This window comes from Macrobrachium rosenbergii, chromosome 12, assembly GCF_040412425.1.
Source record: "Macrobrachium rosenbergii isolate ZJJX-2024 chromosome 12, ASM4041242v1, whole genome shotgun sequence".
Classification (NCBI taxonomy): domain Eukaryota; kingdom Metazoa; phylum Arthropoda; class Malacostraca; order Decapoda; family Palaemonidae; genus Macrobrachium; species Macrobrachium rosenbergii.
In genome coordinates, this window is record NC_089752.1 from 72,331,329 (window position 1) to 72,356,391 (window position 25,063).

At 41.0% G+C, this 25,063-nt stretch overlaps 1 protein-coding gene across 5 annotated transcripts in view; it reads right to left on the reverse strand.

Annotated features, from left to right (window-relative positions):
• The window catches only part of LOC136843731 (protein argonaute-2-like), a 645,860-nt gene extending 622,574 nt beyond the window's left edge, over window positions 1–23,286 (reverse strand). Inside the window, exon 1 of one of the 5 annotated variants that reach the window (XM_067112367.1) lies at window positions 22,816–23,286. In XM_067112367.1, coding sequence (XP_066968468.1) covers window positions 22,816–22,840 — 25 coding nt within the window. In that variant the 5' untranslated portion in view covers window positions 22,841–23,286. The remainder of the gene's footprint in view (window positions 1–22,815) is intronic. The other 4 variants (XM_067112365.1, XM_067112370.1, XM_067112366.1 and 1 more) reach the window with 4 other exon arrangements.
• Window positions 23,287–25,063: the final 1,777 nt, after the last annotated feature.

Here is a 25,063-nt window from a genome sequence, read left to right on the forward strand (position 1 = left end):
CATGTATGAGCATTGTACCTTTTCCAAACCTGGATATATCTCCACTATTTATTCCTCTCACCTTCTTCTGGAGGTACTTGCAGAGCTTATAATAATTGTAGTTTTCCTCCTTAGCTCTAGCTACTACCCACATAGGTGGTTTGGGAGTTCTGGATGGAGTATTACCCAGTGTTTTCTGATGGGTATCTTGAACCCATTCAGATGGTATATATACAGTAATCCAAATTTTGAGGTAATTTATCTGTCAAAGCTCCTCTAATAACAGACTATTGATGTTACTACTAGCCTTTATAGCATCTTCATATTTATCAAAAGTAACCCATGCTTCCCATTTTGACTCTATCCCTTGAAAGTTCATCCGGATTTCACCTATGGTTCCAAAGGGATGGAAATTTCAACTCTACTTCTTGAAAGTTCACCCAGATTTCAACTACGGTTCCAAAGGGATGGAAAGTTGTCAAAATAGTTTCATTGTCATACTGGACTAGTATATCTATTACATGAAGCACTTGCAAATTCTTAACATTTGCTAACTTTCCAACAAAATGTTTTGTTGATACTTCAACCTTACTAGGGGCATTATCAGTGTCCATTGTCGAACTAATGGTCTGCTCCTAATTAACTGAGATTTCCTAGGGATAGTCTGTTTCCATGCCAGAAGTTGTAAGGAGGGCCAATCGTTTTGAGGCCTTGTCAGAGGTTGCCATCTGCGCCAAAATATCATCAAAGGGCCCAGGGGTACTCAAATCCGTATGGCCACTATTCATAAAGACTGGGGGGGGGGGGACATGAAAACCTTAAAAAGATATCATCAGTCTTTCATGGAGTTTATTCTTTCAACAATGGCACAACTGAGAACAGACTCCCCAATGTCCACATCCCTACCCTACCCCACGGGGGATGGCACAACATGATTAGAGTGGCCCAAGTGTAAGCCAAACCTGCTTGTTAGGAGAGTGTTACAAGAATACAATCATCCCCACCCTATTAATATTATGGGCAAACCAGACAGAATAATGAGTCCTATCCCTAGAGCCATAACCCCCCCTTGGAATCTGTGAACCAGCCTTATAGAACAGTTCCGCCCTTAAAATACCAATCTGATATCTCTCGGGTCCATACATTATCAGGTATTTGATGATCCTACCACAGTTCCCCGGGAACAAGTTCCAGGGGTTCAAGAGCCCCCTCACCACGTCAAGGTGGTCCCGCATCGAGGGGGGAAAACTAGTCATTAACCAGCAGAAATTGACAGACGCTATTCAGCTGTGTTATATCCTTTCTCCCCTGACAGTGGGTGGGACCTAGTCACCTACAGTAAAACAATCGACTGCTACCGTGAATTTCAAAGTTTCAGCTGCCGTGCCACGCGAGTTAGAAACATAGGCTATGTAATTACTTAGTAAGTTATAAATATAAAATTTCAATTTAGGCTGATGTACCATACATGGAAAACTAATAGCTATGGAATTACTGGGTAAGTCACTTACATAAAACATGCAAATACATAAGTATACAGAGAAATACACGGTATTCACAATAGAACAAAAATCAAAAACCAAAAGATAGTCAAACGGCAGGAGGGCAGAGGCGACGCCTTTCTCTCTGACAAGAGGCCGAAGGTAAAGTGAGTGTGCACACACTGGGTGGGTGAGTGGGATTCCCACCCTACCGTCGTTAGTTAATTACCCTAACCACCTTGTTTAAAGTTCAATGGCCGATTCCAGCTGTGCTGAAGGTATTTTCACAAGTGAAGACCAAAGGTTTGTATTTGTGTAGGAACAACTTTGAGTTAACTGCAGCAGCAGCTGCTGCCTTGGTTGTGTATGCCTACATGTTTGAGATCGATGCAACAAAGACCTGGTTTCCACTTCTAAACCTCTTGCACTATACCTAATGCTGAGGGGTCCATTAAAGACTGTAAGAGGTGATGCATGATAACTTTAGCCTCCTTTGTTGAAGAGACAGAGGAAGCCAAAAAGAACAATTTTTCCCTACACTTGACAACTGCCTTAGAAAAGGCTTGCACTGACTCCCCAGGAGTCTGAAACTGCTCTATCTAAGCAACCAAAAAATTTGCAGAAGAGCGGAAACGATCTCACTTGCTATTATTTGTCTATTAATACTTCGCCATTTCTGATAAAGGGTAACTGCCTAGTATCATAAGACATCGCTCTCCTCTTTCTCGTAAAGAGGGAAAGAACTTTTAAAAGAAGCTTTCTGATGCTGCAATTTAGCCACTGAGTCAAATCTGTCCAGTGACAACTTAGCCCATTTTGGAGACGGAGGGGATATGCCTTAGGTTCCAGCCTCGCAATTCTAAGAGACCTTGAATCCTGAACTACTGGTTCCTCAGTGATATCAGGATATTTGCTAGCACAAACCTTAATCAGTCCCTGAACAGCTGATGATACTACCTGCTCTGCATCAGCATCCGAGTTAAATTTGCAAGCCGCAGGATCATAGAGGGAAATCCTTGGGAAGCAGAGGTGGTGGCAGCAGAACCCACTGCTCCCTGAGATGAAAGGGGTTTCAACTCCTCTAAAAAGGAATTAAATGGAAGCAAAAACCTGTTTCATACCAGAGGAATGGTTGGGTCCGCTTTGTAAAGTGGTGCCTGGCACCAAAGAATCATCTACTTAAGAAGCAAAGCCTTCCTGACTATTCACACCATCCTGCACTGACATCGAGGTAGCAGGAAGCACAACCAAAAATCCTGAAGGAGCTGACCTCAAAAAACTTAGCTGAGGGGATGATACTCCAGTCTGCTCTGCTACTGAGAAGGATCTGGTGGACTAACGGGTGAATACGCTGAACCTCGGTGCTGACAAGGCGACCGAGAATGCCACAAAGAGGGTTGAGAATACTTTGAATCCTGCCTCAGAGACTGGCATGCACCCTGAGGCATCTGCAACGTAGAATGTGGTTGAAGAAAATGCCTAGAATACTCAGGAGTAGCCCCAGTTGACAAAGAATGGACCTGTGACTGAAAGTGCGATTTCTGAGAAGAGAAAGAACTACAATAACCCTCCTACTTCTCTGAGAAGCTGGAGAAACTAGCACTGTCTTCTGAGGAAGGCGTCGAAAGTTGATGAGAATGCCTGAGAAAGGAAGGTGAATGTGGAGAACAAATGCATTCGCACCTGAGTTCAGCTACTCGCACAAAAATCCCTCACGTAAGACAAAAAACATGAAGGCAAACAAGCATAGCTAGACCGCCTGGAATGCTGAGAAGAATATCGCGAAAGTCTAATGGTAGGGAAGCGTTCGGTGTTAGGTGAGCACCTGCAATCAAGTGTGTGTCCGATGGCAGGCAAGCACCTGCTGTCAAGCGAGCACAGGGTGTCAGGAGAACGCCTCCGATTGAATACCGTATCATCTTGCAAGGGAAGACTACAGGAAGAACCTGTATAGGGATTGCTGCTGTGGCGTCCAGCAAGGCCTACGGGATACAAAATCAGATATTTAGTGAGTGCGCTTAACCTTACCTAGCATTTCTACCTCCTGCCTGGTTCCTGATTCTTAAGTGCTCACTCCACAAACACAGTTGCATGCACACTACACTGTTCATGTTATATGAAAAGTTATATAACTTGAAACAGTTTTACTTTAAAGCTTTCTCTTTCATACTGTTATTACAATGGACCCCTGCCTATTCGTGGTTCCGGATCCATGGACTCGACGATTCACGGATTTCTCTGTGGAATGTATATGCATACTGCACATGTTATTCGTGGAAAATTCGCCTATTCACAGGATTTTTCGCTGAAATATTTTCACTGAGAAAGTCACGAATTATTGTATTTTCATAACATTTTCATGACTAAATGCATTTTTGGTAATAAAACTATTAAAGTACTCAGGTATAAGTATTTTTAGAGGGTTTTTTGTGTTTGAACTATCAAAATAGGCAGTTCTGTGTTTCAAGTATTTGTGGATTTTAGCTATTCACGGGGGTTATGGTATGTATCACCTGCAAATACCGGGGGTTCGACTGTACATTACAGAAACTGACACTGAATTCCCATATTGAAAATTTATTCGTCTTTAGTATTACTTTAATACTTCACCAGTCTGTTTATTTTAATCCTTGAACAACTACCCTTTTCTGCAACAAGAATGTTACTTAACTATTTTTACTGAAATTCTCTTGAAATTCCTGCTTATCTTTCATTGAGTGAGTGCCAACCTGCATGCGACACGTGACAGGTTGGCCTGAGGAAGTCAACAGGCACAAAACGCTTCCACTCCCGGACATACCCAGCTTCCCTGTACCTCCAATGGTAGAAGGAGGGTCACAGGATGTGGCTGGGGTATGGCCAACGGGGAAGGAGGGCATTGGCAATTCCTCTGCTGCAATGGGAGAAAACCGAAAAAGGATGAATAATTGGGCCAATAAAGCAGCAAGTAGCCCTAAGGCTAGCTACATCGCTTCAAACTGCAAAACCTCATATCCTGAAAATAAAGGGAGCTTTGAGAGGAGAAAATTTTGAAGAAGCATTACTAGGAATACAAAGAGAGCGGCAAGGGCTGCTATTTGAAAGGTTGTGAAAAATGAGAAACTTGCTCCTAAGCTCACTTCCTATCATAGAATTAGAAGAATCTTGTTTCTTTCTTTTCCTATTCTTATCTGCGACTCACATCTTCTTGTATTTTATATAAATATTCATTACTTCATCTGACCAACCAACATGATCTAGTGGTGGTTGTTCCTACATTTAACACCTTGGTTGTGACCATAGTAAATTGAAGAGTAAAGCCGGGTATATACTCTCTTACCTTAGACTGGAAGGGACTTGCCCTTCTCCTCTTTGGAAGATGTCCTATATAATGACAAATATAAAACAAAAAATCCAAACCAACTTCAGATAACGATGTAATCAACGAAACCTAGTAAACACTCTCCAATGCATCCTTGCAGGCCGACAACAGAGTAAAAACTGGATGGAAAACTATGGACCCTCAAACCACCCAAAAGGGATGGGTGAGTACAGGCAGTCCCTAGTTACTGGCAGCATCGGTTATTGGCAATCCAGTTTTATGGCGCTTGTCTAGCGGCAACAATAAACGGATTTTCGACACCAATTCCTGGTTATTATCGCTGATAACCGGTTATCGGCACTGACGCTGGTTATCGGCAGCGCTGATCACTGGTTATCGGCGCCAATAACCAGGAATCAGTGCTATTATCACCGATTTTCGGTTATCATCATGCTGTCGGGAACAGAACCCCACCGATAACCGGGGACTGCCTGTAGATGGTTCAAACTAAACGATGCTATTAAATTTTTACTTTTCACACTATTGAAATACAGCTATCATAATAGGGAGGTAAGATTCATTTAAAAAAACAATCATTCATGGGACCACAGCACACTAATCAGTACCACTAGTACTAGCTGAATACACTGAGCCATGGATAACTTGTGCCTGGGACAGAGTTCCAAGTCATGGTCTCCACCCCATACAGAACAGACACCGATGTTCAGTGAAAACATAACTGGTAGAGACCTCAGGAGAGTATTTAAACATAATTCATGAGTCCATGGCAAAACAAATGGACTGGGATACAACAGGGTTGTGTGCATACAGTGTTTCTGCACCCATGAGCACTAGGAGGGCTGTTGCATGCATAACCAGTCGGTAGGCAGACATTTTGTGGACTGAACACACCAAGAACACAGAGTTAGCACTGATTCTACTAAGCATGCTTCAGAAGCACAGGTGAATGAACCATTACATTCCACCAAGAGGGAAGGTCAAGCATTCTGTTTAAGAATCATGCATTCCTTCAGTCTAAAAAGAGACAGCAGGCTTAGATTCCTCACACAAAGTACAGGCATCAGGCAAACAAGCTATTGCATACACCTTGTATGAACATGTGTATTTAAGACCATACATTCACCAATCACGGGGCAACACTGGCTCTATAGTATTTATGAGAAGCTCAAGTGAAGAGCCACCACATTCATTTCACCTCAAGCAAGAGGGTTGAGCATTCCCTCTGTCTGCAAAGGCACTGGAGGACTCAGAATGCTCTTGCAAAATACAAGGACAGTCCATGTACCTCGCGAGCAGGTTACTGTATACACCTTGTATGCGTATGGATGTGCACAATCCAGGAAAACAAACACTGTGTGGGGTTAAAATGGCTCTGCCACTTCTGCCTCTGGAAAAACATGGGTGGAGAGCATACCTATGTCTGAGAGGTGTGGTTTAATCATGATGACAGGCTGGCTCATTTGATGAGACCCAAATCAGCTGTCACTGTAGCGAATGTTAACACCTGAAGGTGAACGAACGCCATTCACCTCCCTGAACCATGGGAAGGTGCTCACTTGAAATCCTAAAAGACATCTTTTAAGAATCTTCTCCCTATGAAATAAAGAAAGTAAGGAGGAGGAGCAGCAGCCATGGTTGATGACATAAAGACATTTTCCTTGGGAAGCGCAAGTGCTACTGGAGGTTTAGTATTGCTGAGCCCCTAGCAGGTACAGTAACAGCAAAAGGGCAGGTGCATCAATCCTCCACCTCCCTTGCATACCAATGAGAGGAGACAGAGTTCAACAGAGGGAAGGGAGTGGTAAGCAAAACTTCCACCCTACTGCCTCTATTAAGACCTTTCCCTAGCAGCAGTGACAGCAACTATGCCCTTCACTCCTCCATTACTCTCTTCATGGTCAAGTAAACTACTCAACAGAAAAATATGTTATAACCATCAGAAGTGCAGCAAGATGTCCTCACTTAATGGTGGCCTAACAAAAATGTACTTGATGTATGAAATTTCAGTATTCGGCCGAGTATTTTGTTTAATTTTTCTTTTTATAATTCAACATATTTCATTAATGATTAGTAATAATTTTACTTTTGATATACACTCTTAGCAGCAGGAATTCAATTTGAGTTTAATATAAAATTGATAATTGGTGATCCACTTTCTAAGAGGTCCTTCAGTTGTTTGCATTTAAGGACTAACTGCCAAACAACTTACCAGTACAGAAAATATTTTCATAATAAAATAAATTTTTGAACATACTTACCTGGTAGTTATATATATAGCTTAAGTCCCTGACGTCACGGCAGAATTTCAAAAACTCGCGGCAATCGCCGATCGGTAGTCAGGTGAACCACCTGTGCGCCCTCTACCCAGGTACCTGGAACCATTCCAACTATTCCTCAGATCTTCCATGCCCCTAGTCTCTAGAGGGGAGGAGGGTGGGAATTTAATTATATATAACTACCAGGTAAGTATGTTCAAAAATTTATTTTATTATGAAAATATCATTTTCAAATATCTAACTTACCTGGTAGTTATATATATAGCTGATTGACACCTTTGGTGGAGGGTCAGAGACAGCCAACATTGTTGGAATTTGCTTAAGGGTTAATAAACCAACTTAAGGTCCTTACCTGGATTAAGGAAGCAGACTTCAATGAACTCCCTCATTTTGTCTGCTTTCCTTAAGAGATCCAGCGATCCACTCAGGGGGCTGAAGACCTCTAGGAGCTGTCAACCGGTGTACCAACCTCTATGTGACAAACAACCTATAATACCCTTGTTCCGGGCGCCACCAAGGAACAGAAATGATCATTTGACTAAAATTGATGATTGTGGAAGACTGCGTTCAATCTTCACAAACAACCATAAAATTTCAACCATTCCAAGGTAAGAACAAAGGGTATTGTTTTATGGAATTGGATTAAGGAAGCCGAGTTCAATGAACTCCGCCTCATTATGTCTGCATTCCTTAGGAGGTCCAGCGATCCACTCAGGGGGCTGAAGACCTCTAGGAGCTGCCTTACGGTGTACCAACCTCTATGTGACAGACAACCTATAGTACCCTTGTTCCGGGCGCCACCAAGGAACAAAATGATCATCTGACTAAAATCAATGATTGTGGAAGACTGCGTTCAATCTTCACAAACAACCACCAAATTTCAACCATTCCAAGGCAAGAATAAAGGGTATTGTTTTATGGGATTGGATTAAGGAAGCTGACTTCAATGAACTCCCTCTCATTATGTCTGCATTCCTTAAGAGATCCAGCGATCCACCCAGGGGGCTGAAAATCTCTAGGGGCTGTCAACCGGTGTATAACCTCTATGTGACTAGACCTCCTCTCAATACCCTTGTTCCGGGCTCTACCAAGGAACTTTCATCCCAATGATTGCGGAAGACTGCGTCCAGTCTTCACAAACAACCATAAAAATTCTCAATTCCAAGGTAAGAAAAAGGGTATTGGTTTATGGGATTGTAAGGGTATTCCCCTCTCCCATTACTGAATTAGATGCTATAAACGGGCACAGCGTATAGCAATCTTCGCATAATGTCTGGACTTGTTTTAGATAGTGAGAGGCCAATACTAACTTGCTTCTCCAGAAGGTCGTGTCCAAGATACTCTGCAGGGACCTGTTCTGTTTAAGAGCTACAGAGGTTGCTACTGCCCTGACCTCATGCGTCTTTACTTTCAGAATCTTGTAGTCCATCTCTCTACATTCCATATGTGCTTCTTTTATCAACTGTCTGATAAAATAAAACAGAGCATTCTTCGACATCTATGCAGAGAGCTTTTTGACTGAGCACCAAAGCCCTTCTGAATTCCTTCTTAAGTCCTTTGTCCTATCCAGGCAGAGCCTTAGAGCCCTTACCGGGAATAAGACTCTCTCTCTCCTCCCTTGTTATTTCCGTTAGGTTCGGAATCTCGAACGTTCTGCGCCAGGGTTGTGACGAGTATTCATTTTTTGCAAGGAAGCCTAGTTGCAGTGAGCAGATTGCCTTGCCTTGCCTAAAATCTATATTCTTGCTGAGAGCATGTATCTCACTAACTCTTTTTCGCTATGCCAAATTGACCAAGAAAATAGTTTTGATGGTGAGGTCCTTTAAAGATATCCTCTGCAAGGGATCGAACCTCCTCCCCATGAGGAACCTCAGGACCACGTCTAGGTTCCATGCTGGTGAGTTCTTTATATACAAATTTGGGTTACAGAAATATTGGAAGAGGACACATGGTTGTCCTTGCACCATCCTCTAAATGCCTCCCACTTGGATTGGTATACCTTAATGGTGGATAACCTCCTTGATTTGCGATAGCGCCAGCTGTCTCCTTCGAAAAACTTCTGGCTCTTGTGAGTTTTCCGATAGTCTGAAGGCAGTTACTAGTAGCGCTTGTAGGTTTTGGTAATATTTTTCCAAGTGGGGTTGTTTGAGTAGATCTACTCTCTGAGGTAGGCTACTCAGGATGTCCACCATCCATTCTAGTACCTCTGTGAACCAATCTCTTGTCGTTCAGTAAGGGGCCACAAGGGTCATTCCGGTCCTCTCATGTGACACAAATTTTTTCAGTACCCTGTGTATTATCTTGAAAGAGGGAAATGCATACACGTCCAAGTTGGACCAGTCCACCAGGAACGTGTCTATGTATATAGCCCCGGGATCTGGTACTGGAGAACAGTAAGTTTCCAGCCTCTTCGTTTGCGCTGTGGCGAAAAGATCTATGCAAGGACGTCCCCAAAGTCCTGAAGCAGCGTTCTTTCTGTTGAGAGGACTTTATTTCCTGCTCAGAATGTCCGCCCTCACATTTTTTCTCCCCTTGGATAGAGTGGGTTACTAGTTTTACATTCTCCTCCTTTGCCCAAAGAAGAGGTTCTCTTGTTGTCTCGTATAGAGACCTGGAGTGAGTGCCCCCTTGTTTGCTGATGTAGGCCAACGCTGCCGTGTTGTCGGTGTTGACCTGCACCTCTCTTGTTCCCCACTGTGTTCGAACTCCCTGAGAGCTAGAAGGATTGCAGTTAGTTCCTTCTAATTGATGTTTAACTTCTCCTGCTCTCTGGTCCAGGAGCCCGAGACTTTTTATTTCCCTCGTGTTGCTCCCCATACTGAGTCCGACGCGTCGGATAACAACACTAGGTCTGGGTTCCTCTAATATAGAGAAGGGACCTCCTGGAGCTTGACGGGACGTTCCACCACTATAAATACGGTCTTATTGGTTCCGAAATGGGGATGCACTTGGTCTCCAGTTCTATTTCCTTGTCCCAGTTCCGATTTAGATGAAACTGTAACGGGCATAGAATTAACCTCTCAAATGAGACAAACCGTTCCAGCGAGGAAAGGGTTCCCAGCAGACTCATCTATTCCTTTGCCAAGCATGACTATCTCTTTATAAAGTTCTGAAATTTTCTTAAAGCTTGTCCTGTCTTTGCAATAAACGGAAAAGCCCGAAAATCCTGACTCTGAATCTTCATCCTAAGGTATAGAACCTCTTGGGATGGGATCAGCTGAGATTTCTATCTGTTTATCAGTAGACCTAATTCTTTGTTAGACGCTTGATGCCAGTGCATCTTGCGTCCTGAGCTAACTCCACGTCTTGGCTTCCAATATCTTGAAGCCTGACGTCCTGACGTCCAATGCCTTGACGCTTGACGTCTTGGGTTCATTGACGCTTGTCGTCATGGTGTTTCACTCCTAGATGCTTGACGCCACTGCATCCAGCGTCTAGAGTTTCATTCACTACGTTCAGCGTTTTAAACTTCTGGACGTCTAGAAGCTTTAGTTGGACGTCTAATATCCTTCTTCTCTTTGCCTGGTTGTTACTCTTGCACCAGGGAAGACAAAGTCTGCTACATATTTTGTATTAAAGTTATATGCGGGGCTTCCTGCTGTTGGGGACAGGCTGGGGAAGCCTCAACTACGGCAATTATTTCCTCCTCATCGTCAATAATGGACCGTGGAGGGGGTTCAGCAGACGAGTACCAATCCGAAGGAGGAAGAGGAGGATGTACGGAAGGCAGCACAGTGTCCGCCACGCTCTTGCAGCCTGGTATCCTAACTGAAGAGAACTGTCTACGTTTGTTCTTAGTAGGAGAGCTACCCTTGGGGCTGGAAGGGAAGAGCTCCGGGCTGCTCCAGTGGCTACAATCTGTAGTCTATGAAGTCTTATCATGACGTCCCTCAATATTGGGTAACTTACTCTTGAGAGGTCTCGGCTCCAGAGCCAGACGTCAGCCCTGTCTGTTTAGGCCGAAAACAGAGAGACCGAAACTAGAAAACCTTTCCCGTGGACGAACTTCAGAAAATTCTTGGAGTTCAGGTGCATGGGGATGTGAAAATACGCATTCTGGAGGTCCAATGAGGCCATCCAGTCATGCTGTCTGACCGCTGCTAGAACCAATTTTGTCGTTTCCATAGCGACCTTTGTTTATTGCACAAAAAAGTTGAGTGCAATCCCGTCTAGCACCGGTCTCTAACCCCCCAAGCATTTGGGGATCAGGAATAACCGAATGTAGAATCCTGGGGAATTCGCATCCTGAACTCTCTGTCTGGTCTCCTTTTGCAACATCATAGACACTTGTTGCTGTAAAACCTTTGCCTTGGTTCTGTCGTTGCATTTGGCAGAAAGGTCGAATTGTCTGGTTACCAGAGGGGGCCTACTCAGGCTGGACAGTCTGGCTCCTACCGCAGTCTGCAGGAGAAGAAAGGCAGGTCCTCCTTCTTCCCTGTGTAGAGCCTCTTCTCTTTGCCATTCATCTACCCGCCCTAGAGGAACCTCTATCGGAGGGCCGACCATTTAAAGAGCTGAGATACCTGAAACACAGGAACCTCAGCCTTACTCTTTTTAGCGATGAAAGTCGTAGGTAGGACTTTTCTTGCTGTTTTAGATATTAAATCTTACGTGGTTTTCTGGGCCAAAGATGAAAAGGGCCCTTTTCTTCAGGATTCCTGCTGAGAAAGGTGCAGTTGATTCATTGGAACTATCTCCGAGTCCTTTATCCATACACGACATCAGATATATGAGTTCTTCGGTGTCAGTCGTGTTGAATAATTCCATCTTCCTTCCTAAATCTCCAAATTCTTTTGAGGGGGTGGTTCAATTCTGATATCGACCAACAACTTCGTTTTCCCCATGGCCACTCGACAAGAAGAGTCAACAAGATTCGAGAAGGTTCCTGGGAAGGGGCAGGTATTTCGAGGCCGAACGATCCTCCAGTTTGATACTAAACACTAGACCTTGAGCTAGTTTGGTTGGAGGAAAAAACAAAGGCTGTCTTTCATTGTTTCTCCTTCGAAAGTATCCATTCTTCGTAAATGTTGCCCTCTTAGATGCCTACACCAGAGTAAATTCTGAGAAGCAGTCAGGATAAATTTCTCTGGAAAAAATTTCCGAAAATAGCTTCATAAGCCTTTTCAAGTCTGATAAAAGCTGATGGCCTTTTATATTGTCTTCGTCAGAAATCTCTACAATAGGATTCACAGGAGAATGCGAGATATTATCATTCTCTTCTTCCGATTTTCCGAAGACGGAAGTAGCGACATCTTTCAAAATATCATCTTGACGCCTGGCGTCCTGGCGTCCAGTCTCTTGACGCCTGGCGTGTTGGCGTCCATTTTCTTGAAGCTTAATGTCTTGGCGCCCAGCTTCATGACGCCTGACGCCCTGGCGTCTAACTTCTTGACACTTGACGCCCTGGCGCCCAGCTTCTCGCCTGACGCCCTGGCGTCCAGCTTCTCGACGCCGACGCCCTGGCGCCCAGCCTCTCGATGCTCGACGTCCTGGCGTCCAGCTTCTCGACACTCGACGTCCTGGCGTCCATACTTCTAACTTTCGCTGTCCTGTCAAACCTAGAGGTTACTTGAGAACTGGCCGCCTGTGCGACATCGGTCAAAAGCTTCCTCCGGTTGACGTACAGCAACCAATGGATGAAAAAACACTTTAACCTTGCCTTTCCTATGGCGAGGGTGAGCGTCCTGGGAAACGTCAACAGGTACGCTCGAGGGGACGACTGCTCGGTAGCTAAAGCCTCTTGCCTCCCTTCGTCTGTCGACTTTCCTTCTCACAGGGTTGGTGAGCTCGGAAGAGGTCTAGGACTAGGAGCACAACAGGACCGAGCGGTCGCACCCTCCACTGCACTTGCACTAACAACATATTAACACTTGTATTTTTAGATCTCTTATTATCGATCACATATTATCCGTCTTCTGAGAGGATTTTACCTGTTGGGCCAGGGGCTGAATGGCAGCCAACAAATCATTAAGTATTGGGTCCTTACCTGTTTCAGTAGGGGTTCAGAGACTACCACTACGGAGAAGGATCAATAGGATAGTTAGCAAGGGGAAAAGAATTAACTATTCCTGGTTATATCAAGAAGAGTGAGAAACAGCACTCTTGGCTCTTCTGAGCCGGTCTTTCATTCCCGTTCTTCAGACATACTAAGTGGGGATCCAAGGAGACTTTAGCAAGCCGCTTGCATCCCCACACACACATTTTCACACTCGAAGTCAGATATGTTATAAGAAAATCCAAAAGCGAACAAGCGAAAGCCAAGCCAAAGTGTACTTCACCAAAATAAGTTGAGAAAAAAACACAGGCTACGAGCGAAATTCCATCGATGTTACCGACACAGCGGCAGGGAAGATCTGAGGAATAGTTGGAATGGTTCCAGGTACCTGGGTAGAGGGCGCACAGGTGGTTCACCTGACTACCGATCGGCGATTGCCGCGAGTTTTTGAAATTCTGCCGTGACGTCAGGGACTTAAGCTATATATATAACTACCAGGTAAGTTAGATGTTTGAAACTATTGGATCCAAGCAGAAGTGAACAAAAGAGCCTTGGGAAAGGTCATTCTTAATGTTACCTCCAAGATGAACACTTCACTACTATTGTACCTTCAAAGAACATTTTAGCATACACAATGGTTATATTAATTTTTTTTGGTGATTCAGCCTAGAAATGGATTCTTGAGTAAAATCATTATCCTTCAAGAGCTCCTGTAAAACCTCAGTGAAACTGACATCATCGCCATCCCTTCAAACAACAGAGAGCTTCAACCATCTGTGGGTTATCAATTTAGTTTCAAGGTGAATTCTGTAGTGTGCTTAGCAACTGTTTATCTTTGGTAAATAATTTGTTGCACTCAGTCCTGCCTTTAATTGGAAAGAGGTACCTGTATCATATAGGCTATGCAAGCTTGCTTTCAAACGGAGTTTTTCATGTTAACTAAACTAGTGTTTAATTTACAAATGTTTGGTGATTTACATCTATAACAGCACCTACAGCTGTGTAAGAGCCTGATGCTGTCTCTTCCAAACGTGTGTGTTCGTCAATCGTCATCTATTGGAGTGGAGAGGACAAAGCAACCGTCTCGTTTTCTTTCTCTACAGGAACGCGATTTCAACCATACAATATTTCCGTCTGTTTCTCCCTAACCATTGTTGTCTAGATTTATGTACACTCACCACTACTTGAATTGCCATGCAAGCATTCTAATCATGTACTCAATGTTCCACCGAATCTTCTGTATCAAACTGTATGTGTGTTTCTGTTTGTGAAGATGCCAAACGTCTCTCTATTTCACATATATTAGGCTACTGCATTGTATTCATTAATCTGTCTTGAATCTCAAGCAGTTGGCCATATGTAAAATTTCCTGGCCTTTCCACTGATGTATGTTTCATCACTGTACGTTAATCATGTCTCTTGATATCACCATCTGTTTGTCTGCCGAAAAACACAGATGTCTGAACCTTTTATCTCTGTTTTACCTGTCTGTGTGTAGACGCTACATTACCGCTCGCACGCGTCAATAACATCTTCGAAGATTCTGTACATCTCTCAGTAAGGAACCACCAATAAACCAGTAAACACCCAGCCAGTATGTCACTCAATCCCCAGTCTTTACAGCTGAAGTGTAGTTTCATGGTTTCATGATCAACAATTAAGTGCATTAAGGGTGTCTTTGGCAGCTGTGCAATGTGGGTTTTTTCTGTTACTGCAGCTCTTAGGTGTCCATTAATGCCCATAAACTTGGAGAACTACCACCCTCTGGATACCCAAGACTAACCATTCATAATTTTACACACTTGAAGACTGTGCCCTAAGTTTATTATTGGATTAATGATATGGCTGAATTATTAGTCTGAACTCTTGATTAAATCTTTGTATAATTCTGTATATTGTAAGATTGAATTCGTTTAAAAATGTCAATTTCAGTAAATCTGGCAACAGCAGGCGAGTTAGAGAATTCAGCCAATTGGGCCTTTCAATCACTAGTTAACTACTTTGTCTCATATTTCAATGACTGATTCCATCTCCCACTGAAGAAGACTAACATAAAGGGTGATGGTATGTGTTTAGGGAAGAAAAAAGGATTAACTCCCTCTCTCCCCTACTGTCAGGCCCAATTTATCTTTCAAAGTTTTCCAATCATTTTCAATATGCTTTCTCAGCACTTTTTAAATCAACAAAGACCAGGCCCACTCCAATCCCCAAAAATGTATTTATAGTAAATGCTAATCATGGGTTAGAAGTGATAATTTTAGACTGGCCTTAACCATTAAGAAGTCACTATAGTTTCATAATAATCAAAAGGCATAATTTCTTAAGCACTAGATATTGAAACAAAATGCATGAAACAGTTGAACAATGGAACAAGAACATTTTTAGGCCCAGAAATTGCAACTGTGAGTGATATTTTGTATATGGACTCAACAAAACTGTAAAGTTGCATTGCAGCTGTTGAAATGGAAAAATCATGAATTATTAATAAACCATTAATCATTAATGAAATACAAAAAAAGTACTATTTATATATATGACAATTTTCCTGCATCTGTGGTCTTCTTAATTACTAGAGGAAGACAAACCTGAGAAACTGTTCTACCAGTATCACCATATTATTACTGTACAGCAGTTGGCTTTGAAACTAAGTGCTGTGTGAGATAAAATAATGTTGTATATCAAGATCTGTTAATATGCACAGCAAGATAAGTTGCTGACACAGGTAAGTTTAACTTACTATTATTACCAAAAAGGTTTTTCTTGAACTAAAAAGAATTAGGAATTGGAATACAGAATTTGGGCAGAAGGCCTACTGCTGGACCTATGAGATGATTCAATGATGAAATGCAAATTGAGAGTAAAGGAACTTTGAAAGCTGTAACAGGAGGAAAACCTTGCGGCTGCTCCTTGAAACAATTAATAGGTGAGGTTGGACAGTAAGATGGTAGAAAAATATGAACATAGGTACAGTAAAAGGAATGAAAGAGGTTGCAGTTAGGGGCCAAAAGTATGCTGCAAAAAACTTCAAGTAATGCCTACAGTGTACCATGTGAGGTGCACTGACGGCACTACCTCTACAGAAAAAAAAAAAAAAAAAAAAAAAAAAAAAAAAAAAAAAATTAGGGAAAACCTGCCAGCTAGATCTAGCTATAAAATTAAAGTAAAGATATCTTTCATGGTGGCATTATAGTTGCCCACTACAGTCATTAGCGCGTGTTTGTTAATGATGATCAAGTTCTTCAACTTTCTGTGGAAGTTGAGTTGCATTTAGTGTTGCTGTCTACAGCAGCATTAGTTGGTAGTCAGTCCCTATTTATGGATAATTCTCTTTAAGTTCCATCAATTATCTTCACCTGGTCCATGTACAGATAACCCATTTCATATTACTGTATTCTCAAGATATTTGTTTCATGTGTAAAGATCACTGTAAAAAAAGTTCACAACTATTTGAATATGAAGAAAAATCTGATCCTCTTGAAGTCCTCAGATTCTAAAGGCTAGCCTAGACTAATCTTGGAGTCTATGCAGTGTTTTTCTGAGAGAGCCTAAATAGCTGAACATGGTCTCAGATAGGCCTACCTCGACAAGTAGCCAAAAATTTATGGCAACTGACAAGAGTAACTGCTGTTTAAGATGTATTAAAATTATGGGCATAGCCTCACCCAGCTTTGCATAGGTTAGCCCAGGTCTTCTTAAATTTTACAATCTTCTTAGTCAAGCTGACCTGCACTTTGGGAGTTAGCACCTAAACAATAATTGATGTCAGGCCTAGGTATAAAATATAGTTTTGGTTAATCTGATTTCAAGTTATCATGACCTAACTGTAAAATTAATTAAAGTAATATATTTCATAGTGGCATCATAGCTGCCCACTACCATCATTTGCTTGAGTGAATTACAGATGTTAAAGTTATTCAACAACTTGTGCAAGTGTAGTTAAGAGTTACTGTCTACAATAACCCTACCTGCTATCCTGTGCTGGTGTCCGGTAATTTCATCGCGGTAATTACATCGCATGGTAATTACATCTCATGCATTGCCACCGCAATATAAATACATCGTCTGTAATTTCATCGTCACAAGCTAAGTCAACTGCTCAAAGCATAAAGCATACGTCTAATTTAATACTGTAATAGTTGTTGATGGGATCTAACTAACTATTCGCAAACAGCCTCATCGTCACAAGCTAAGTCACTGCTCAAAGCCAAAACTAAATGAACAATAAAAGATAAACGTCTAATTTAATACTGTAATAGTTGTTGATGGGATCTAACTATCTAACTATTCGCAAACAGCCTCATCGTCACAAGCTAAGTCACTGCTCAAAGCCAAAACTAAATGAACAATAAAAGATAAACGTCTAATTTAATACTGTAATAGTTGTTGATGGGATTTAACTATCTAACTATTCGCAAACAGCCTCATTGTCACAAGCTAAGTCAACTGCTCAAAGCCAAAACTAAATGAACAATAAAACATAAACGTCTAATTTAATACTGTAATAGTTGTTGATGGGATCTAACTATATAACTATTCGCAAACAGCCAGCTTGTTGACTTTTCCTAAAACAGAAATTATTTGTCTTCTGAGTAGAAAACATTTGATAATAACTCGGACTAAACCCTTCAAGATGCCTCTGGAGTATGTTGTAAGCAAAAGGAATAAGAAAAAGTTAATTGACAATAGTCATCTATTTGTGAAAGAGAAAACAAATGGCGAAAAAACTATGTGGAAATGTGATCAATTTTATACAAAAAAGTGCCATGCAAGAGTGCATACAAATAACGAATCCATTATAAAACGACTCGGAGAACACAATCATGCAGGAGATATTGCTCGTGTTGAAGCTGCCAAAGTGATTAACATAACTAAAGAAAAAGCAATAAAAACTCAAGAAACGACACATTGTATCGCAACCCAAGCGTATGTAGGAGTATCCCAAGCAGTTGCAGGTCAGCTACCAGCACCACTGTACTTAAAAAGGAATATACGAAATGCAAGATATGTAGCAGCACAAGTTCCTGCAAACCCAGTTAGTTTATTCGAGTTAAGCATCCCCCCCAAATATAGGATAACACATTCACATCAGCCATTTCTTCTGTTTGACAGTGATGATGGATCAGACAGGATTATTATATTTTCGACTCGGAAAAATCTTCAGGTATTATCCAGTGCAAGCAACTGGTATGCAGATGGGACGTTTAAGACAACACCACCTTTATTTCATCAATTCTACTCAATACATGGTATCGTGAATGATGACGTTTTGCCTCTTGTCTTTATTTTAATGGCCATCAGTTTATTTTAATGGCCAACAAAACTGAGGAGAGTTATAATAAGGTTTTGTCAGAACTAAAAGGTTTAGAGCCAACCTTATCACCAAGCAAAATTATGACTGATTTTGAACGTGCAGCCATTAATGCATTTAAAGCAGCTTTTCCTAATTCAGATCAACAAGGTTGCTTTTTTCATTTCTCACAATGTTTTATTTCGATCTATACAATCAAATGGCCTGCAACAGTTGTACGAGAGTGATGCTGAATTCGCATTAAAAATGCGTATGATAGCAGCCATTGCATTTGTTCCTGTCGCAGATGTGGTTACCTCTTTTGAACATTTAACTGACAATACTGATTTTCCCGAAGAAGCCCAGTCTGTCTTAGATTACTTTGAGGATACATGGATTGGACTGCCAAACCGTCGTTATCACGCCGACCGCCTCGCTTTGATCATGTTCTTTGGAATTGCTTCGATGCTGCTAAATTATGTACTTCTAAGACAAACAATGCCTGTGAAGGGTGGCATCGCTCATTCAGCGAATTAATTGGGGCTTCACATCCTAGAATCTGAAATTTTTAGAAACCTTGAAGGATGAGCAAGCGAGAAATGAAGCAATAAGGGAACAATATATAGCAGGCGCGGAACCTCCCCGTAAAAAAAAGAAGTATAAGGATACAGCATTAAGAATTCAAAGAATAGTCAACGATTTTGAAAATTGCGAACTATTGGATTATCTAAGAGGAATCGCTCATAACTTGTCGTTTTGAGTACAAAGAAGACCGTTTGTCAGATTTTCTTTTTGTTTTTGCATTGTATGTATTAGTATATAAATAAATAAAATAAAATTTTTAATGGATGTTCCATTCTTTTTCTTTCCTTAAATTGAATGAATTAATTTATGAAATTTAGGCTCAAAAGGTAAGCACTGGGCAGCAAAGGCCATTCAGCGCTTAAACCTAAAAGCAACTATATATAATATGTAAAATACATCTATTTTCTTTAAAAAGTTTATTGAGGGAATCTACTGGGCAATTATCGTCTATTTAAAATAAGACTGGCGTCAAACAGCTAATAGTTCTCGGCCGAACAAAAAATTAAAAACTTATTTAAAGCCCTATTAATACTAAATATTTATTTTTCCTTTTATAATAAAAATTTTCGTAGTTAATATAAAGACAATCATGAAAAGCATAAAACAAAAAAAAATTTATAATCTTTAGAAATTTAAGACAATGAAATTACAGACGATGTGATATATTGCGATGTATTCAAGACGATGAAATTACAGACGATGTGATATATTGCGATGTATTTTTAATGCGGTGAAAATGCATGAGATGTAATTACCATGCGATGTAATTACCGCGATGTAATTACAGTGAATCCCTGTGCCTGATTGTGGAAAATTCACTCAAAGTTTCATCAATTATCTTTAAATGAGCAATCTAAAATTATCTTCCCAAGTACAATCCACAGTTATCCCAAGTGTCACACTTCTTACGATGATTGTTTCAACTGTTAAGATTTCTGTAGGAATGCTCAACACTAATTTGCTGAAACTTTCTGAAGCAAATACTGTTATTCTTGAAGTCTCCTCAGCCAGATTCCATGAGCAGCCTAACCTATCCTTGAAGTACTCAGTCTGTTTCTGATAGGTAGCTTAAACTAGTTCTGCATAATCAAAACTTTGGCCCACAACAATAAGTAGCCACAAAATGATGTCGACTGATCAAATATACATGAGATTTTTTTTGGCTATTTTAGAACATTGAATAACTTTTATTCTAGAGTACTTCTTGATTACAGAGGCCATATTAAAATCATCGGTGTATCTCATCACCTGCATTCTAACTGCCTTAGTTAAGAAAGAGTTGGTCTAGGGTCTAGCCTAGGTCTCCTTAGCTTCTACTGTGTTCTCAGGAAACCTTGCCTTAATTTGGGGGTCAGTACAATACTTCCTAACAACTGATGTTAGGCCTAAGTTACCACAGATTTAACTACACATTTTCTGATTAATTTGTTTTCAAGAAAGTTGCTATATGCTTGCTATACTAATAAGAAATTGTCGCTTTCATGGTGGTATCACAGCTGCCCATTTGTGTTGTTAACTTGAGTGTGTTGGTTAATAATGATAGTTACACAACTTTTGTGTAAGTTGGTTAATAATGATAGTTACACAACTTTTGTGTAAGTTGAACTGTGTTTAGAATTAGCCTAATGTTTATAATAGCCTTTACTGGTAGGGTAATCAGTGCCTGACTTGACAATTCACTGAATATCATCAATCGTCTCCACATGGGCAATCTACAGGTAACCCATTTCACCTTATTCTCAAGATGCTTCTTGAAGCTGTACGGTTACTATAAGGATTCTCTAAACTAATTTGCTGAAACTTTGGGTTGCACTAAGCATTGTCTCCACGTTGGGTATTTCCTTTAAACTTGACTTTTCCTATAGTATTTTGGTTGCTTATCAAGAATTTACCGTTATTTTTTGTCCATTGACTGTAATTAACTTCAGAAGTTGTACGCTAGCCATCCTGGAATGCTATCATGCATGCGCAGTGTTACAGGGGAGCTTTTGGTAAAAAGTGGAGCTTCCTTAATCGGGGGGGTCTGGAGGGTGGAGCCCGACTAAATAACACGGCCTGCTGGGTTAGGTTAAGTTAGGGTACATTAGGTTAGTATAGTAGTTCCTTTTATAATAGTTTCTTTAGCCAATCCCGTCTTAAACATACGGCTCCCTGGTGACTTGTGTATGCGTGGAACTTTCCATAAAAACATGGCAGTCTGGTCTTTCTCCCAGCGTTTCCAAAATCCCGCATTCCCAAAGGGTCCCCAACCATGTGGGTAGATATGACATTAATAATAACTGACAGACAATAAACACCACCAGCTCCCTCATCAGCAACTATAAAGTATAAGAAACATTAATTTCCAAGGTGGCCTTAGTCCGTGCAGAGCTCTTGCTTAGAAATACCAATTTATGAAGCAACCTCAGCTCCACCTGAAGTCTCTTCAGCCAGATTCTGAAAGCTGGCATAGAATACAGCATGCCCGAAGTTTCGTCTATCAGATTTACTAACAGCCCAGCTGCATTCTAACTGCCTTGACTAATCAGAGGTTAGTCTAGGGTCTAGTGTTGGCCTCCCTAATTTTTACTCCTTAATTTGGTAGAACTAAATATTAGCTCTGCATTGGGTATTACCTTGGAAACTGACTTTTCCTACAGTATTCTGGTTGCTTCTCAAGAATTTACTGTTCACTTTTGTCGGTTGGTCAACTGTAATTAACCTCAGGGTAGATCTAAGTAGTAGCTCGGCAGCGGCGATTTCCTTCTAACTTGACTTTTTCTACAGTTTTTTGGTTGCTACTTATGGATTTACCTTCAGTTTTTGTCGCATGAATGTAATTAACCTGTAATTAACCCCTGAAGTCCACCCAACACAGGGTTTCCATATGTGATCTTCACAAGACACAGCACGGGTACATCTGTTTGGAACGGTTCATATCCTGTCTGGCAAGCACAATAACTTGTTAACATACGGGGACCGGCACCCCCGGGGCCAGTACTAAACACGGCGAAGGGACATTCCATTTGGCTGACAACAAACAAATGCACTGCCAGCATCAGAAGCTCTAAAGTGTAGAAAAAACCTGTTTGCAAGGTAAAAACAGGCTCAGAGCTGATGCTTAGAATTACCAACCTCAGAACTGATTACGGTATGCGCAGCGTTATAGGGGAACTTTTGGAAAAGAGTGGAGCTCCCTTGACCCCCTGGCTAAGTAACATGGCCTACTGGGTTAGGTTAGTATGGTCCTTTTATAACAGATTTCTATAACAGATTTCTTAGCCAATCCCTTCTTGAACATATGGCTCCCTAATTTCGTGGAACGGCTCCATACAATCCGTGAGGAGCTAATACTCAGAAATACCATTAATTTTTACAATCTTCTTCATCAAACCTGCCTGCATTTTTAGGGTTAACACTGGCGTCACATTTGTTGTTAAGCCTATGATATAAAAGGTTACGCCACAAATTTTGGGGTTACTACTCTTCTCTTCTTGCAAGAAAGCTGTATTAAGATACCTATCCAGTCCTGCTAATACTACTTACACATACGCCTATAAAACGGTGGCCATTCATATAATAGAAGTAAGATAAGGTCGGGGCTTTCAGTCTTAAGACAAAAGCTCCTAGGCCTAGGCCATCCAATACACGGCGGCCCATTAATATATTAGGCTAATTTTGAGTAAGCTAAAAATGAAAAACTATACATTGGAGCTAAACTAACACTTGCACATCGATATATCTTAAAATTGACAACCCTAGAGAAAATGTCAATTCAGGCCCGAGTTTGTTCACTTTGCGGGTTAGGCAACTTTTACCTGGTCAACAAGTCCTAGGCTTAAGCCTACCCTTAGATTTAGGTTAGACTGCGCCTATCATAAGGTAAACAATCAACCATAATTCATACTTACCCGGAGGCATTGATAACCAAACCATCTCGTCAATGAATGGTACTGACAAGTTCAAACTGTCACCAAGAAAAGTTAAGAATCGAAGCTGGCACGGAAAAGCGGGTGTCAGGGGAGGGAAACGTTAGTCTCGTTAACACTCAACTCGCAATAACAGAGCCGAGTGCTTGTCGCACTCGCTATATAGCTTTTAGCCTGTGGCAAGTTCATCTTACACCTCTCCAAAGTAGTCGTACTTCGCTGGCGGCCGACATCTGAATTTCGTTATAACGTGGAATGGGTTAATAAAAATGAATTGGTTAATAATCACGAAAATGTCTTCAGAGACCTTACTATAAGATAAAAGAATCTTGTGTTTTGTCGGCATTAATTATGGTGACCTCAATTTTGTTGCGTGTCTTAAGACGGCTTCACACTTGCGAGTCCAGTGACATGTAGCTCAACATGTTGATCCAAAGAGATCTTGGGGACCATGCGCCAGACCACGTGTTTTCCCAAGGTGTATAGACAGTGTTTTCCAAATGGTTGAAGATCTAGATGCGATTTTTACCATCGGTTCAGCGGGTTATAAAAGGCTTTTCCATATATTTTTTTTTAGGTCTGGGAAAGGTTGTTGAATAGAATTAAATCGATAAAATCTCCCATAAAAAAACGATTCTGACCTCTTTGGAATTAAATTGGGCTTAAAATAAGGCTAAAATAATAAAATATTTCACAAACTAGATGGGAGCACTAACCAAGCTTTTTACAGCTTACTCTTCGATGACAGGCTATCTCAAATATGGAATATTCACTGGGCATATGCCTACGTTTAGCCTAGATTAGCCTTCGTTTAATTTTTCTGCTATTAAGGAATTAGCCTAAAATGCTAAGTCGGTCGGTGAAAACATGGCATTGATGCCAGGAAATGTTGCTTTTTTCGGTGGAAGACAAACTCTTCAAAATCGAATATTAGGTGGTGTCTGCACTACAGACTATTTACGTTGCCTAAACAACACAGCCAGTCTCTCTTGGAGCTTTGGCCCACGCTCAAGAAATATATAATCGTATCGGTGAACAATTTCTATATCAACAAAAGCGTTATTTATGTTCAAAACTACATTGTCAACCGCACGTATCACTAAATGTGAATTATTTGAGTATTTTTCCTTTGACCTATGTTTGATTCTTATATACTTGCCCATAACGGAATCGTACAATAAATTGAATTCCATACTTCAAGTTCTTTCCATCAGTTCTTTAGTCTCCTATGTATGGTGACACTGAACGCTGTTTAGTTCTCTCTAAAACATCGTCTCATTTCACACAGACGATTCTTTCTTTTATTGAGTTCTGTGATGCCGTACAGCTAATGATGAAGATTGTCTATCGTGAAAGAGCACTTTTCTTACTTCAAAGAACAGCCAGTAATGAACTTAATGTAGTATAGTACTTCATAAATATGCTTATTAATGAAAACTTTGTTGTACAACAATCAGATTTCCATAGATTTCGTTTGTAAAACCGTAGCCTATACTCGTAGTGATTTTTTATAACTATAGAAATTGAAAGCATAATTCGTTCTTAAAGCATTGTAAAAACATGAATAATAGCACTAGTTTAAAATTCTTTCACTCTACTACAGTTAAATATACTTTGGTCGGCTGGGAACGTATTGGATAGGCTATTCTTTCTTGCAAAATTGCCGATCTTTAGCTGTTGGATGACGAAATTGGGCGATTTCACTTTTACCGCCACTGCTGGCACCAATATGCAAGATGATGATAGACAAATGTCCGTGTGACAGCACCTTTAGGTCTATCCATGGCAGCAAACATGAAACTCCCATTGAATTAAAGGTCATATCGATACATCGCAAGCAATAACCTAGGCAGTAAATTTGCCAGTGCACTTTTACAGCAGACTTAAAAGGCCTCTGTGTGGCTTCCCTTGCATCATTGTTACATGATCTGTCACAAGGACAGTCGAAGATGGCCGTTGTTGCAGTTTTCATCAACGGCGATAATTAATTTCCTTAGCGAGAGCTTCCCATGACATAGGTACCATCAATTACAGTGAATGGGCGCAACAGTTCTGGGTCCTCATTTGCGTCTGGAGGGTTTATCTCGTGTTTCACGGCAGGGGGTGGCCATTCTAACCATTCTCAGAATTAGGTAGGTAGTTCTTTCACATCTGTAACATGCCGTTTCCTTTTTTTTTTTTTTTTCTGTATTCATTTCCGAGTTTTTATCATATTTACGTACGGATGGTA